At 36.9% G+C, this 15,581-nt stretch overlaps 1 protein-coding gene across 1 annotated transcript; it reads left to right on the top strand.

Moving 5' to 3' along the window:
- The first annotated feature begins 1,170 nt into the window (after nucleotides 1-1,170).
- LOC122643098 (beta-glucosidase 13-like) lies at nucleotides 1,171-9,988 on the top strand. Its single transcript, XM_043836731.1, has 13 exons — nucleotides 1,171-1,383; nucleotides 1,596-1,665; nucleotides 3,580-3,638; nucleotides 3,922-3,997; nucleotides 6,552-6,629; nucleotides 6,711-6,798; nucleotides 6,916-7,165; nucleotides 7,263-7,378; nucleotides 7,824-8,032; nucleotides 8,145-8,176; nucleotides 8,288-8,390; nucleotides 8,641-8,749; nucleotides 9,709-9,988. The coding sequence occupies exons 1-13, from the start codon at nucleotides 1,216-1,218 to the stop codon at nucleotides 9,911-9,913; spliced, it is 1,563 nt and encodes a 520-aa protein (XP_043692666.1). The 5' UTR covers nucleotides 1,171-1,215; the 3' UTR covers nucleotides 9,914-9,988.
- Nucleotides 9,989-15,581: the final 5,593 nt, after the last annotated feature.

Below are 15,581 nucleotides of genomic sequence, written 5' to 3'. Positions count from 1 at the left end.
CCAATAGGTCTTCAATTGGCCCTCATCAAGACCCATATGGAGAATTATTCGCTTCAATTCCTTAAAATATGGTAGTGTGAGAGTATTGGGTGAAAATGTCGACACCTGGTAGCTGCCACATCCAACAGTTCATATTAATGAGTTTGGATGGTTTCAAATCCTAAACAATTTTTAGTTACCTCTAGAACTTCTGATGTAGTAGTTTTATTCGATTTTCAATTTCAAATTCTAAATGATTTAGAGAAGATGAGGGCAATTTGATCACTTTGTTCTTTGATTTTGGTGGGTTTTTATCATAAGAGTATTTTGATCATTAGATTCCCTAAAACTAACGTCTAACATCTAGACTAACAGACTGGACTAGACAGTTACAAAGTTTGGAAAGTAAGAGTGCATTTATACAAACGGGCAATTTGAGGAGGGCATTTGAAAAAAAAAAAATCTTTTTCCCTAAATATTACTTATCCAAGAATTTTTATCGTATGCGTTTCTTGACCGGTGCGGTTCCTTAGTACCTCTCACAAGAGGAGGGTGGATCCCACCGACGCAGAATGTTTGGTTAGGTGCTCCAGGTGGATCCCACCCCCCTCTTATGAGAGGCACTAGGGAACTGCACCGTAGACAATAACGATTCCTTATCCAACCGTAAGAATTGATAGGTCTTTCTTCTACATGACAAAATTAGGTGCACCTATCTGTAAATTCCATCATTTACCTAAAAAAAAACTGTAAATTTCTTCTTTTTTTTCTCTCTCTCTCTCTCTTTCCATTTCTCTATTCCAAATGTTTTATTAGTTCATTATTGATACGGGAAAAGTTTCTCATCCAAACAAGGATAATTTAAGGTGAGTAAATGGTTATCCCTTCTTTTAGTACTTTCTACGGTTGTTAAATAAACACATGACCAACCAACTCTCTTCAAAATAGAAAATAGAAGAAACCATTCGTTTTCCTTCATTTTATCTTGTCCTATAATTGCATCTCTCTCTCTTTCTCAAATTCTTATATATAGAGTAAAAAGTTAGGCCAGATAAATAAGAAAAGAGTATCCCAACGCACAAGGCTCCTGCTATTGCAAGGTCTGAGAGGCCGGGGCCAGGAAACAACACCACCACTGATCAATTAAAGGAGAAGACGAAAAGGCTAGGAGTTGGGAAGAATCAGATTCCATGTGTAGGTGGGATAAAGGGAGAGCAAGAACACCCAAAACCAAAGATGGCGATTCAAGTTTCTCAATCTCAACTATTTCTCTTGGTTCTAATAGTCCTAGTCAATTTGTTGACTCATAATGGAGGCGTCATTGCGAGTCAAAACTTAGCCTCATTTAATCGGAGCAGTTTCCCGGCTGATTTTATTTTCGGTGCAGCTTCTTCTGCTTATCAGGTAACTTTCTGGGGAGTTCGATTAATGTGTTTCTCAATTTCTATATATCTATACTATTAGATGTTCTAGAAGAATTTTATATTGCACGTGGAAAAATACAAGGAATGAAAGACTTGGCGTACAAGGTGGACTCCTTCCATTAAGAGTTGAGACCATCTAATATTTACAATAATTGTTTACCCCTTCATATGTTTTTCGTGTTTTTCCCTTAGCATGAAGGTGGAGTAAAAGAAGGTGGTAGGGGCCCAAGCATATGGGATACTTTCACCCATCAACATCCAGGTTCTCTCTCTCTCTCTCTCTCTCCATAAATTTAGACTCGATTCACAAGCATAGTTGGAAATCCAAGTTTTCTTATTAGATTTATCTTTTAGAAAAATTTGGGGACTCCGCCTTGTCAAACCCTGTCAAGGCAAATTATGTTTTCTTAAATAGAATAAATATGAATAAATTAATATAAAAAAATACAGAAAAAAATATGGGAAAAACTAGATAAAATAAGGAATCACATATCTATGCATTTTGAGTTTATACCATTGAAAAGAAAAGGGAGTCGAAGAGTTGAGGGTTTCTTGCTCTTTTTAAAAAAAAATATAGATTTAGTATTTTACTCAACTTAGTTTCTAAGTGAACCAACTTTATTATTTTGAAAAAAACATTGATTGGAATTGTCGAGTTTGTCATGATTCAGCATTCAGGTAAAAATACCGAGTCTTATTTGACTAGGGCGATTTATGACTCAATCCTGTCATTTTTTACCCTGACCTAGTCTATATGACTGTTGACCAAGTTTTCCAAAATTTTGACTCAACTTGGATGACTCGTCCCAATCAAACCCGGTTTTCCAACTATGAGTCACAAGTTCACTTAGCAAATTTAATGGATTTATGAATTGAACCTGACTTTAATGATATAGTTGAATGGGGAGGGTTTTCTACAAAGACAATGTATGGAATCTGCATGCTATACCAATTAGGAGTTGAAAAATTAATTTTATTATAAAGAAAAGAAAACTATAGAGGGACAAGGCCGAGATCCTACAAGCCTCACTAGGACAGCACCTAGGAGGCCAAGAGAAAACCAACAACCAACACTAACGGCCCAAGTAAACCCAAAATACAAACCACCCTACCCAACCAAAAAAGAAATGGAAGAACAACAACCTCAAGAGCTACCAAACGGTTTGGATACCCCATATCTTGGCGATATACACATTCCTAAGGCTCCGTTTGGTTGCAAGGGGAAATAAAGGGAAGTAAACTGAAATTTTCATACTTAAAAAGAAATTTTCGTATTCATTACCCCATGTGACAATATCATGGACTCCAAATCTTTCCATATTTGGTTATTAAATTTCACTTTAGGTTTAAAATGTAGAATAAAAATTACATGTAAAATGTATTATTACTAAATATAACAAGAAATTTAAGTAGTTTAATCACATGGGGTAATGATTACAAAAGTTTCTTCTTTAGGTTTGAAAATTTTCCCTTCCCTTCCCTTCCCTTTAATTCTCCTTGCGATCAAGTGAAGCCTGAGGAATATAGAGACCTAAAGGGTCTGGATTGATCGCTTCCATAGCTGTTCCTTAATTAGTGGGGAGGGCATCCGTCAAAGATCTCCAAGCTGTGAATGATTGGTATGGGATACATGTTGGAAACCAAATGCATGAAGTTCAACCTACTCCAGAATGGGGGCTCCTCAAATGTCCCAAGCTCTTCACCCATTTAGCCCATAGAGAGTCTTTGTGGATGCAATCTACCATAGCTGCTTAAGGATACCAACGTAGTTTATATTCTTAATACAGTTGACACCCAAACCACCCTCCTCCTTTGGCCTACAAATACTATCTTAGGCCATGTAGTGCACCTTCCTCTTAAGGGAAGGACCCAATCAAAGAAAATTAGAGAATATGGACTCCAACTTTATTATCATAGCACTAGGTAAGCCAAACAACCCATACTACAATATAGTACAATAATTATCACCTCCAATTCGTGGGCACCTCCAATTCCTCTAACAGGGCGAGTGGACCCCACCTTGGGCAGTGTTTTCGGGCAAGGGTTAGGGTGGTCATTTTCATCCGCATGTGAGGAATTGGAGGAATTGGAGGGGTCAGCGAATTGGAGGGGATAACGATTCAATATAGTACCAGTCCAATTTTGGATGCTGAGAAGTCTCACGGTATTGTGGCAGATCGAATCTTGGACCATAGTAATGGAGATGTAGCGGTCGATTCTTATCATCGGTACAAGGTATGGACTAATCTTTCTTTTATATATATATATAGATGTTCTTGTGGGAGATCAGGTAATGTTGGTCGAAGCTATTTTATTTTACGGGAAAAGATCTGTACTTGGTGGTGTTTCCTATGACTTCTCACATGCACTGTGAAACGACGGCTCCCCTGGGTAGATATCCAGGCGTGCTCCCCCATTGGCCCAGATGCTTGTGTAGAGACTATGCGATCAAGCACATCTCTTACCCTTTTTTTTTTTTTTATAATATCATAATTAAGATTAATCATGTTATTTGCAGGAAGATGTAAGTATAATGAAGGAAATGGGTATGGATGCTTACAGATTTTCCATTTCATGGTCAAGGCTTTTACCTCGTAAGATTATGTTCCATCTTCCCATGTAAATTAAATGATCAAGTGTGTTGTGGTTTGGATGATTATTATTATAAGGGTAAAGTACACGTATCCCCTTAGAATGCACTCAATATTCCGCATACCCCCCTAAGCGGCTCAATATTTCGCGTACCACCCCTCAATATTCCATGTACCACCCTTGCTTTACACCCCAAATGCCACATAAGTCCAATCCATTAAATACCACCGTTAGATGACAATATTTTAACCATTTTATCCTTTGCTTCATTTTCTTAAATCTGAAAAGACTTAAATACCCTCACTTATTTGTTGCCCAAAATTAATTGAAAATGACTAATTTATCCTTTGTTTTATTTTCATAAATGAAAAGACCTAATTGCCCTCACTTATGTATTACCCTAACCTAATTTGAAAAGACTATTTTACCCCTAAATATTTGTTCCTAAAAACTCCAAAATGTCATCATCTTCCCCAAATCATCTTCTTTTACATACCCACCACCACCACCGCCATCCACCATTAACACCATCACCAAAGCCAATACTACCACCACCACCCACCATTGCCGTAGCCACCACCACCACCCACCATTGCCACAGCCACCATCACTACCACCACCACCACCCACCACCCACCACCCACCATTCCAGAAATCGAATCCTGATTTGGGGGTAAGAAAAAACACAGATTTTTTTTTTAATTTATTTGTAGATGCAACAAAGTAGCACCACCTCTGTTCGCTTAGTTCTTTCCTTGTCAATGTATTTAACTTAATTTTCAGTCTACAATCAACACAGTATTTTCTAAAGTAACAATACTAATCTGTTACACCTGTAAACAAATTCTCATAGTGTCACAGGAGGAAACAAATTCTTCTCTTTACTTTGTTTTTCTCCCAATTTCAAACTTTCTTTTTCACATTGTTTCCCTTTCTCACTTTTGGAGTTTGGTCTTTGAATAAAGGGAAGTAGAGAGGTTAGGACAGTGAGAGAGAGAGACAGAGGAGCAGAGCCTTCCACTGAAAACCAGAGATGGAAGTATTAGAAACTCTGGTTTTATCTAGTAACAGAACTTCCAAATCTTTCCATTTTGTGAAAGACTCATCGCAAATCACATTTTTTTGTTTTCTTCTCTTGATCAATCATTATCTTTTTAGTTGTTTTCTCGCATTGGACATCAAGATTAGTTCAGAAAAGTTGAATTTTAAGTATATAAGTTTCATTATTGGGTTAGGGTTTCATCAAATTGGTTGATAAGAGAAACCTGTACGGAAATTGATTTGTTTCCAGAGAATTTACCTCGCATTTGTCTTAGAACCCAAAGCCAATGGTGGATGGTGGTGGTGGTGGTGGTGGCGGCGGTGGCGGTGGTGATGGTGGTGGTGGTGGTGGTGGTGGTGGGTATGTAAAAGAAGATGATGATTTGGGGAAAATGAGGGTCTTTTGAGGGGTTTTTAAGAACAAGTATTTAGGGGTAAAATAGTCTTTTCAAATTAGGTTAGGGTAATGCATAAATGAGGGCAATTAGGTCTTTTCATTTATAAAAATAAAACAAAGGATAAAATGGTCATTTTCAATTAGTTTAGGGCAACAAATAAGTGAGGGTAATTAAGTCTTTTCAGATTTAAGAAAATGAAGCAAAGGGTAAAATGGTCAAAATATTGTCATCTAACGGTGCTATTTAACGGATTGGACCTATGTGGCATTTGGAGTGTAAAGCAGGGGTGATATGTGGAATATTGAGGGCTGGTACGCGGAATATTGAGCCACTTAGGGGGGTACGTGGAATATTGGGTGCATTCTAAGGGGGTACGTGTACTTTTCCCTTATTATAATTATTATTTATTTCTTTTGTGGCTGAGAATTTTTTTTTTGATAAGTAAATTATATTTAAAAAAAAAATTTTAAGATACAAAAAATAGGAAACCACCTAGAACCCTTTTAAAATAGGTTTAAAGAGGAAAATGGGAGGCCCCTAAGTAAAACAGGCCAAGCTTTGCATCAACGAAAGTGCAAAAAACAAGGAAGATACACTCGATAGTAGATAAAAAAATTAGAATCCCCCTTAACCAATTTACAAAGATCCTTTCAGAAGTCAATCAATTGGAGAATAGTTTCCACATTACCCGTAGGTAAGGAGACAATAGAATCAATTGGTTGATTCACCTTGCTCCACACATGCTTATATTCCACTGAAGAAAGAGAGGCATCCAAATGGTGGATTTTTCTCTTCAACCACTATACTGTCTGAGGACCTTTAATCTTTCCATTTAGCAAGTCTACAATCAATTTGAAATCTGACTGAATGGACACTTCATAGAAACCTTTTTTAATGCATAAAGTCTTACACTGAAAGTTAGTAGCGTACAACTCCATAAAATGGATTGATCCATTTACACCCACACCTGCAAAAGCAATAATGGGGAAACCCATAACATCTTGTGCCTGGGAATTGGATAGCCTTGAGTGCCTTAATGAGTTTCCTATTCTGTTATTAAGTTAATTTACCAATGAATGTTCTTTTTGTCCTTATTTATTTCCCCATTGTCTTTCAGATGGACAGCTAGGTCATGGAGTAAGTAGGGTAGGCATACAATACTATAACAACCTCATCAATGAGCTTCAATCCAACGGTAATCTCTCTCTCTCTCTCTCTCTCATGTTATAGGGTTAATTCATACATAAAAACATTAATTCTTTGTTATCATTTACAGGTATCGAGCCCTATGTGACTTTGTTTCATTGGGATACACCCCAATCCTTGGAAGACAAATATGGTGGTTTCTTGAGTCCAAAAATTATGTAAGCATCAATTAATTAATAAATGAATTTCCATCTTCTTATTTCCTACTTTGGAATTGAAGATGTTGCCCAGTAGTACTAATTGAATTGATCGAGTGATGCCAATTTAATGCACAGTGACGATTTCCGAGACTTTGCGGATCTTTGTTTCCAAAAATTCGGTGATCGAGTGAAGAATTGGATCACTTTAAATGAGCCATCGTCCTATGTTATGGGCTATAAAAATGCAAACCGTGCACCGGGCCGATGTTCCAAATCTATGGGAAATTGTTCTGCTGGGAATTCTACTACCGAGCCTTACTTGGTAGCGCACCACCTACTTCTTGCTCATGCAACCGCAGTGAAACGGTACAAGGATCAGTATCAGGTTATATACTTTTAACTGTTAAATTTTAATTTGCATAATTGATTGATTGATTGATCAAATTGGTGTATCCTTCTTAAGCATTGTACATGTGTTACAGGGTACTCAAAAGGGTAAGATTGGTATAACAATAAACTCACACTGGATGGTGCCTTTTACTGATCACCCTGCTGATGTTGCTGCAACTCAGAGAGCACTTGATTTCATGTATGGATGGTGAGTATTATCCTGCATGCACCTCCTCAAAGATCACTTAATTACCTTCTTTACCTCTTGATTCTGATACCACTTGTTAAGGGTTTGGCAAAACCCATCCTTAAAAGGAGTGGATACCCAATTAAGTATTTATAAGTTTTCACATCGGACTACTTACATTTGATGTGGGATTATTAATTACTTTTGTCTTCTATGTGGAACTCCAAGCTTTTAAGGAGAGGGTACCCAAATACCTATAACTCTCTATGTCGGGCTACTCACATCCGATGTAGGATTATTATTTCTGCCTTCCACGTCTTGTTGATTCCAACATAGGATCCCACTAGATTATTTGGCAAAAGAGTCTCGATATTAAATCAGACGACCCTAATTTTATACACGGCATGCGCCTGAGATATTGATTAATTATAATACTCTCTCTCTCTCTCTCTTTCTTTTTAATTAGGTTTGTCAGCCCTGTAACTCACGGTTATTATCCTGAGAGCATGAGATCTAAAGTGAAAAATCGCTTGCCAAGTTTTTCAAAGAAGGAAATGCACATGCTTAAAGGATCATTCGACTTCCTAGGAATCAATTACTATACAGCTTTTTATGTGAATAACAATGACACTTGCACCTCCATTTATAATCCAGATTCTTGTGCTAATCTCATACGTAAGTTCAAATGTGATCCTTACACTGTTCATATTATTAATTAATGACTTGTTAATTTGAATCATAATGACATAATTAATTAATCAAATCTTTTATTTTTTTTTATTAACAGCGGAGAAAAATGGGATCCCCATTGGTCCAAGTGTAAGAATTACAATACTTTCTTAGTGTAATATTTAATTTTCTTCTACCAAAAAAATATATATATTTAATTTTCTTCTTGCATTAATTAATAATATGTAAATATTATTGCAGACTGGTTCATTTTGGCTCCATGTATATCCTCGAGGAATATGGGAGTTGTTGACTTATACTAAGAATGAATATAACAATCCTGAAATTTACATTACTGAGAATGGTGAGTTATGTTTTTTTTTTTTTTAACTAGTTAGGAACTTATCTGGGTATCCTTAGACTGACCCTAAAATTTTATTGATAGAAAATAATTATGAGAAAACAACGGTGGGACATAACCTCTCTTACTCCTAACTTGACATCCATTGACTAAACAAAATTAGAAAATATCACCTAATCAGCTTATTTATCTTGCTACATGGACTAGTAGATGTGATTTTTTTTATTTTTTTTTATTTTTGATTTTGTTGTAGGAGTATCGGATTTCAATAACAGTACACTTACATTAGAAGAAGCTCTAGCGGATAAACACAGAATTGATTCCTACAATCTCCATCTTCAGTTTGTCAACAAAGCCATCAAGTGAGTATCTCTTTACTACAAACCTCCTCCTCTAGAAGTAGCTAGGGTTACAAAAGACTATACTATGGTCTTTGGGAACATGGGTAACAATGAGATTGAACGACCTCACATCATATTTAGTGGTCAATCTCAACCACATGGTCTATTAATTAGAAAATTTTCTTTATAGGTGTCATTCTGTTCTACAAATAGCCCCAAAGTGAATGACCTTTGCAAATAATTATCAAAGGGACTGTCTAAATGACACCTCGATCTATAAATGTATTTAAGAACATTTAACTTTCTTTTTATTATAATTTATTTTGTTTTCAAAAGTTTTTTAAGGGTCAAATGGAGTTATCAAAATAATTTGAGAATGACTTACACTCATATGTTATTTTCAAGAATTGTCATTGTCTCACATGTTTTTTAGTACACATGTGAAGTGACAAGATTTTACTCTCATTGAAAGAATGAGCATATTATACTACATGGGAAAAGAAGCTCACGACACCAGCATGCAAATTCTTTTATCTTTTATATGCCCTCCGGTGTTCCACCATGGGACTTACACTCTCTTACCATTAAATTCCCCATATTGGACAATTCATCACTTATGACACCTATTGGTTGGAAGCTACATGCTGTACTAAAACTGCAAAAGAAAAAAAAACATGTACAAATTATATAACAACTTTAAGGGATTTCAATAAGAAAATCCCATTATCAAAAACACAGATTAGATTGTCAAATGAGTTTGAAATTGAAAACTTGTCGGAAGATGACATCAACAACATATCCACCTAATTGTGGAAACAATTATAGCTCACAAACCCTTCGCAGGGTTATAGTATGTTCCAAAATACTCTCTTGATACTCTTTCCCGCTCTCTTCCGTCCCGCAATGAATGGGATCCCATTCACCATGGATAGAGGGAAACTCGGTCCAATATATAATGTCAACTTTTTTTTTTTTTGCAGAAATGGTGTAAATGTGAAAGGATTCTTTGCATGGTCATTGCTCGACAACTTTGAGTGGAATTCTGGATACACAGTTCGGTTCGGCATGAACTACGTAGATTACAAAGATGGGCTGAAGAGATACCCAAAACACTCCGCCATTTGGTTCAAGAAGTTCCTCCAAAGAACTCCAAAGACAGTTTTAAATGTCAATAGAGCCCAGTAAGTTGGGCTCGGGCAGATGACTCAGTGATCGATCTTAAGCGTGAATCGTTTGACCTAATTTCATTTTGGGCATTCTGTCCTTTTTCTTTGATTTCTTGGAATAAGTCAATAAATGGTTGTTGGTCAAGAAATTGAAATTGTTTAATTGCATCAATTGTAAAGAAAAAAATAATTTGATGGCTTTGCCGTAAGTGGAAGTTTTGACTCGCATTTTGATGTAGTTGGTTTTACATGGTTTTTCTTGTTCAATTTGTAAATTCTTTTATTTTCATTTATCTTAATACAAAGGATCTTTTACCTAAAAACAATATATATATATATATATATATATATATATATATATATATATATATATATATAAAGACAAGAAATATGTTTGGTAGTTCACTTTGAGAATCTCTCTCTCTCCCTCTCTCTCTCTCTCTAATGATCAAGAGCTGGACATTCTTCTCTCGTCTCCACGAGATTGGTTCCCTCTCGAAGAACAAAGCAAGAACAGAAGATTGCAATGAAGCAAAAACAAATTAAAGTGTTAAATGATAATGGCGCTGGACAAGCATCAAGACCAATGTCTTTAAAAACTAAGAAGGAAATTATCTATATTGTCCCTTACATTAGTCCTAATTTGAGATAATCTAGCGTGATTAGTCAAGATATGAGCAAAATTAGTAGACTCTCTAATCTTCTTAATAGTACAAATTTTCACAAAACATTTGAGAAGAGACATAATATTATAAAGAACCATACAGAACGATTTCGTAGGGCCATTGTCAATTCTTATGTTCCATCCACTCTGCTAAAGTCTGATAGACAGTCCAAATGTCTACATGTTGAGCTCCTAATGACCTTGCTTGTTGCAAACCCTGGAACACTCCCCTTGCTTCAGTTTCCAATGCACTCCCTGCATAATCGAAATCCAACGATGCAATATAAGCCCTCCGATTGGTAATAATAATGATGAACCTGTTAGAAATTCTTTGGATTTTGTGAAATCCTAATTAATTTTTATACAGTGAACTAGAACACGATTGGAAAAAGAAAACAGGAGAAACGATGTGTACCTTGTACCCATGTATGTTGGAGAAGAACAATATAGAATAATTCTTTGTGTCACTATCCTTGACACATCAAGCCTTGGTCAGGATCTTCTCTAGTCTCCTTGTCTCACATGCACCTCTCAAATTCTTGTGGGAAGAACAGAGAGTGAAATCAAGTGACTGTAGAGACCCCAACCTTGTATTTATAATACAAAACCCTAATCCTTATCCACCCCCACAATGAAAAAGAGTAGTATACCCCCATTAACCTTTAAGTGGTCCCAAGCTGAGTTTTATGCCCATGGACCCACCAATAATTAAGGTATAATTAATTAAGCTCAATATAATATTGAAAATATCTTACCTGATGAATCCCCATCCTGCTTCCTTGGTGTCATGTATAAAACTCCCGTCACAAATCATAGTGGTGTGATCTAGTGAAGTAGATTCAATGATATTCCATAAGGACAAAGTCGATGTTATGCAAGGTTCTGTTTCAGGTGTAGGGTCAGCTCCAAGTAGATTTTGGTCTCCTATCCACTGGTAGATATTAGTAATGATTCCAAGAGGATTTGGACTGCAATGAGTTATGAGGCATTGATTCCTTGCACATAAGATCATATAAGGAGGAAGCTTGAATCCGTTCAGATCTTAAAGCTAATAACCCAGCTGCCCTGTTTCTTTTGGAAAAAGGATAATATAGGAATAAATGTGTTTCTGTCTCTCTCTCCCTCAACCTTGCCCTAGTGGATACACTCCCCCCCCCCCCCCCATTTAACAGTTTCGATAAGAATAACCTAAATTTTGGGTGAAGATTGATTTTTCAAAACAAATTCTAGAAAAACCTACAACCCCATTCTAGGGCAAGGTTGGGTGAAGATTGATTTTCCACCTTGATCTTTTCAGGGAAGATGATCTTTTCAGGGAAGATTAAGTAGTTCTTGCACAAATCAGAACATTATAGTCTAATATGGGAAAGGATTTGAAGCAGAGATCTATAAGCAGGTCGCTAGTAGCAGAACGAAGTATGGGTTGGGGGTGAGATATTTAAGTCTATCAACCATTTGCAGATGTTTGAAATTACTCCGACCGGGTTTGGTTTAATAGAATTATGGACCACTTGGTTCCTGACATGCCATATAAAGTAACAAGTAATAATAAAAACTGAAAAGAACCACTTGGAAAGCTGCTTGCTTCGGAGATTATCATTGAGAATATAATTACAAAGGTGAAGTAAAGATTGATGGGAGAAGTATTCCGTTTTCAACCCCAGAGGGCCAGCCATCTAGATATGTTTAGACCAGTCACATGAGAGAAAAAGATGCCAGATGGATTCAGGACAAGAGCCACATAAAGCACAATGGGGATCGATCTTGATTTATTTTGAGAGAGATGCTTTAACCGGGATTCCAACATGTAAAACACGCCAAAAGAAATGTTTAAATTTAGGGTGGATGGGCAACTTCCAGAGGAAGCGCCACCAACCAGCAAACCCAGGATGAGAAGACAATCTCAACAAAGATGTAAGAAATTTGGCTGCAATCCGAGTAGAAACATTACCACTTTTTTAGGCAGAGCATATACAAGAATCAGAGTTATTATTAAGAGACACAGAAGCACAAGCAGCAATAAAAGCAATAGGGAATTGAGGAGGAAGTAAGTCAGCAATAAGTCTATTCTGTGTGAAATACTTATAGACCATATCTCCCCTTGAAGAGTCTTGCATAACGTCAGTAAGACAAAAACCTGGAATTGTGTTAACGCATGGATCGGTCCAAAAAAAAAAAAGTTCTTCCCATCACCAATAATGCGGAAAGACATTGATTTTAAGATGGGAAGTAAATGAGCAATACTGTTCCAAGACCATGATCTCCTTTTGATGACAGTTTTTGGATAAAAAACAGAGGAATTGGGAAAATATTTTGCTTTTAAAACCTTAGACCATAAGTCAATAGGATTATTAATGAATCTCCAACCAAGTTTAAGAATCAAAGATTTGTTTTGAATTTCAGATTTCCTAAGACCTAAACCACTAGAAGCTAAAGGTAAGCAGATTCTATCCCAGGCAATAAGGCAGTGATGTTTACCAGAATCAATGTTACCATTCCAGAAATTGAGACAAATTGAGTCAATGGATTTACATACCTTTATAGGAAATAAGAAAGAAGATATTAAACAAGTAGGTATGGAGTTAAGAACAGATTGGATAAGCACTTTTCGACCTGCATAAGATAGATGGTTAGCGTTCCAAGTTGAAAGTCTAAATCTGATCCTATTGACAATACCTGTTAATTCCTTTGTCTTGGATCTTGAGTGAATAAGAGTAGTGCCTAGATAGGAATCTTCAGAGATTCCAATAAGAGAACATAGCCTATTTCTCTCAGGCACATAAACATTCTTACTGAAAAAAAGACCACTTTTTTCAAAATTGATTTCTTGACCTGACAGGTCAGCAAACAACTCCAAAATGTCTTTATAGTGAGAATGTCATCATCAGTAGCTCTGCAAAACACAAAAGTATCATCCGCAAACAATAGGTGTGTGATTTCAGGGGCAGATCTAGCAACTTCTATTCCTTTGAAAAGATTCAAATCTCTATAAACCTTAAGAAGTCGAGAAAGAACTTCCATTATTAAAATAAAGAGGTAGGGGCTTAGAGGACAACCCTGCCTAACACCTCTTGAAGCAGTGAAGAAATTAAAAGGACTACCCTTCAATTTTATAGAAAAGGGAAAGTAGAGATAAGATTCTACAACAGATCTCCCCAACAATTTCCAAAACCTAGAAAGGAGAAAAGATCTCTGAGCAAGCTCCATTCAACCCTATCATAAGCCTTAGACATGTCAAGCTTAATAGCAAGATACCCAAGTTTACCCTTTTTGTGAGATAAAAAGTGAAAGATCTCTTGGACAATAATAATATTATTAGAGGTTTGTCTACCAGGGATAAATGCAGCCTGAAAGGGGGAAACGAAAGAAAGGAGAAGACCTTTCAATCTATTAGCTAAAATTTTATAAAAAACATTGCAAAGGCTAATAGGTCGAAAATCAGAGATTTTTACCGAATCCTCCTTCTTAGGTATTAAACAAATAAGAGTATGGTTAACCCCAAAAAAAGAGAAAACAACCTTCTTAATTTCATCAAGAGTAGGGATGGAGTAGATAGATTCACGAGTAGCCTCATCCAAGATAGGCTAAAAAAGATTCTCAATAAAAGAAGCCTCCAAAGGTTGAGATGAGGTAAATAAATTTTGAAGATGAGAGGCAAAGGCATGGGCCATTTCACTAGGATTCTCCACCTTTTACCCTTCATCAGATATAATGAAGTTAATGCTTCTTGTACGTAAATTAAGTTTTGAAACAGAGTGATAATACCTGGTGTTTCTATCTCCATCCTTTACATGAAAGTGTCTAGATTTTTTAAGTCAGAACATCTCTTCAGCTTTCGGCAACCAATCAATATGAGTAGATATCCTTCTCAAATCATTGGAGTGAGAAGAAGAAATATTGTCAAGATTACTGTATTGGTCCATAAGTTGGAATTTAAGTGTATCAATATTTCCAAACACAGTCCTATTCCATCTCTGAAGTAATCTGCTCATGCAAGCAAGTTTAGAAGGCAAGGATTCGTTAGCCAAAGAAATCCAAGATGATGAGCAAAAGGGAAGGAATTCAGGGTGGAATTTTCAGGCTTCTTGGAAGCGAAAGAGGTTTTTTGAAAGAGGAATGAGAAGTGGATGAATTTAGAAGGATAGAGTTATGATCAGAGCCCAGGGCAGGAGGTCGGTTGGTGATATTCCACCGTTAAATCCCTTCCTCTCACTGTTCGCCTACGACGTCAACACCGAGGAGATATGCTTCGGTGAAATCTGAGAGAAAAAGAGACCGCCATGCCTAAGTTAATTTCCTCATAGGTTCACTCGTACTCCTCAAGGAGATCCATCATCTATCCTTGTTGCTTTGTCTCAATGAAGCGTCTGTTCACAGTCTAGCCCAATATTGATGGCAGGGTTGAAGCGCCAATACCATTATCATCATAATCCCAATCCATGAATTCTATTTGGTCATTAGTTGTTTGACATTCCAAGAACCCAAAAAAAGTCGATTAATCAGAAATTAGTTTCGTTGATTTGCGAAAATCACATTTCGATGATCTACCCATAAAAAGAAACTGATGAGATGCTCTGTGGTGGAATTAAATGAGGAGCTTGTCCACCATGCGCTATTCGAACATTAAAGCCAAAGCAATTTAAAATACAACTTTATTTGGTTCCAAGTTCTAGTTCTTCAATTACCAGTCGAAAACCTCGTGTGTGTGTGTGTGTGTGAGAGAGAGAGAGGGCGGGGGAAAGAAGGAGAGATGCACCAGACGCGGGAGTGGGGGAGATATATAGAGGGCGGCAGAGCTCGGACAAGGGGGAGGGGTCAGGGCGCAGCCAGCCATGGCCAGGGCCACAGAGGCAGCCGGGGGATCGACTCACGGCCTGGGGTAAGAGAGTAGCAACTGAAAGGGGGTTCAGTAGAGCCCAACAAGGATTCCATTCCCATTTACACTCCAATCTCATGTTACAAAACCTGCTTTTAGTTACCTTCTCTTTAGAGTTTAGATTCCTACAGATTAATCCATGGTGGT

Source organism: Telopea speciosissima, chromosome 10 (genome assembly GCF_018873765.1).
Source record: "Telopea speciosissima isolate NSW1024214 ecotype Mountain lineage chromosome 10, Tspe_v1, whole genome shotgun sequence".
NCBI lineage: Eukaryota > Viridiplantae > Streptophyta > Magnoliopsida > Proteales > Proteaceae > Telopea > Telopea speciosissima.
The sequence above is the reverse complement of the archived record's forward strand: the minus strand, read 5'-3'. Positions and strand labels throughout refer to the sequence as shown.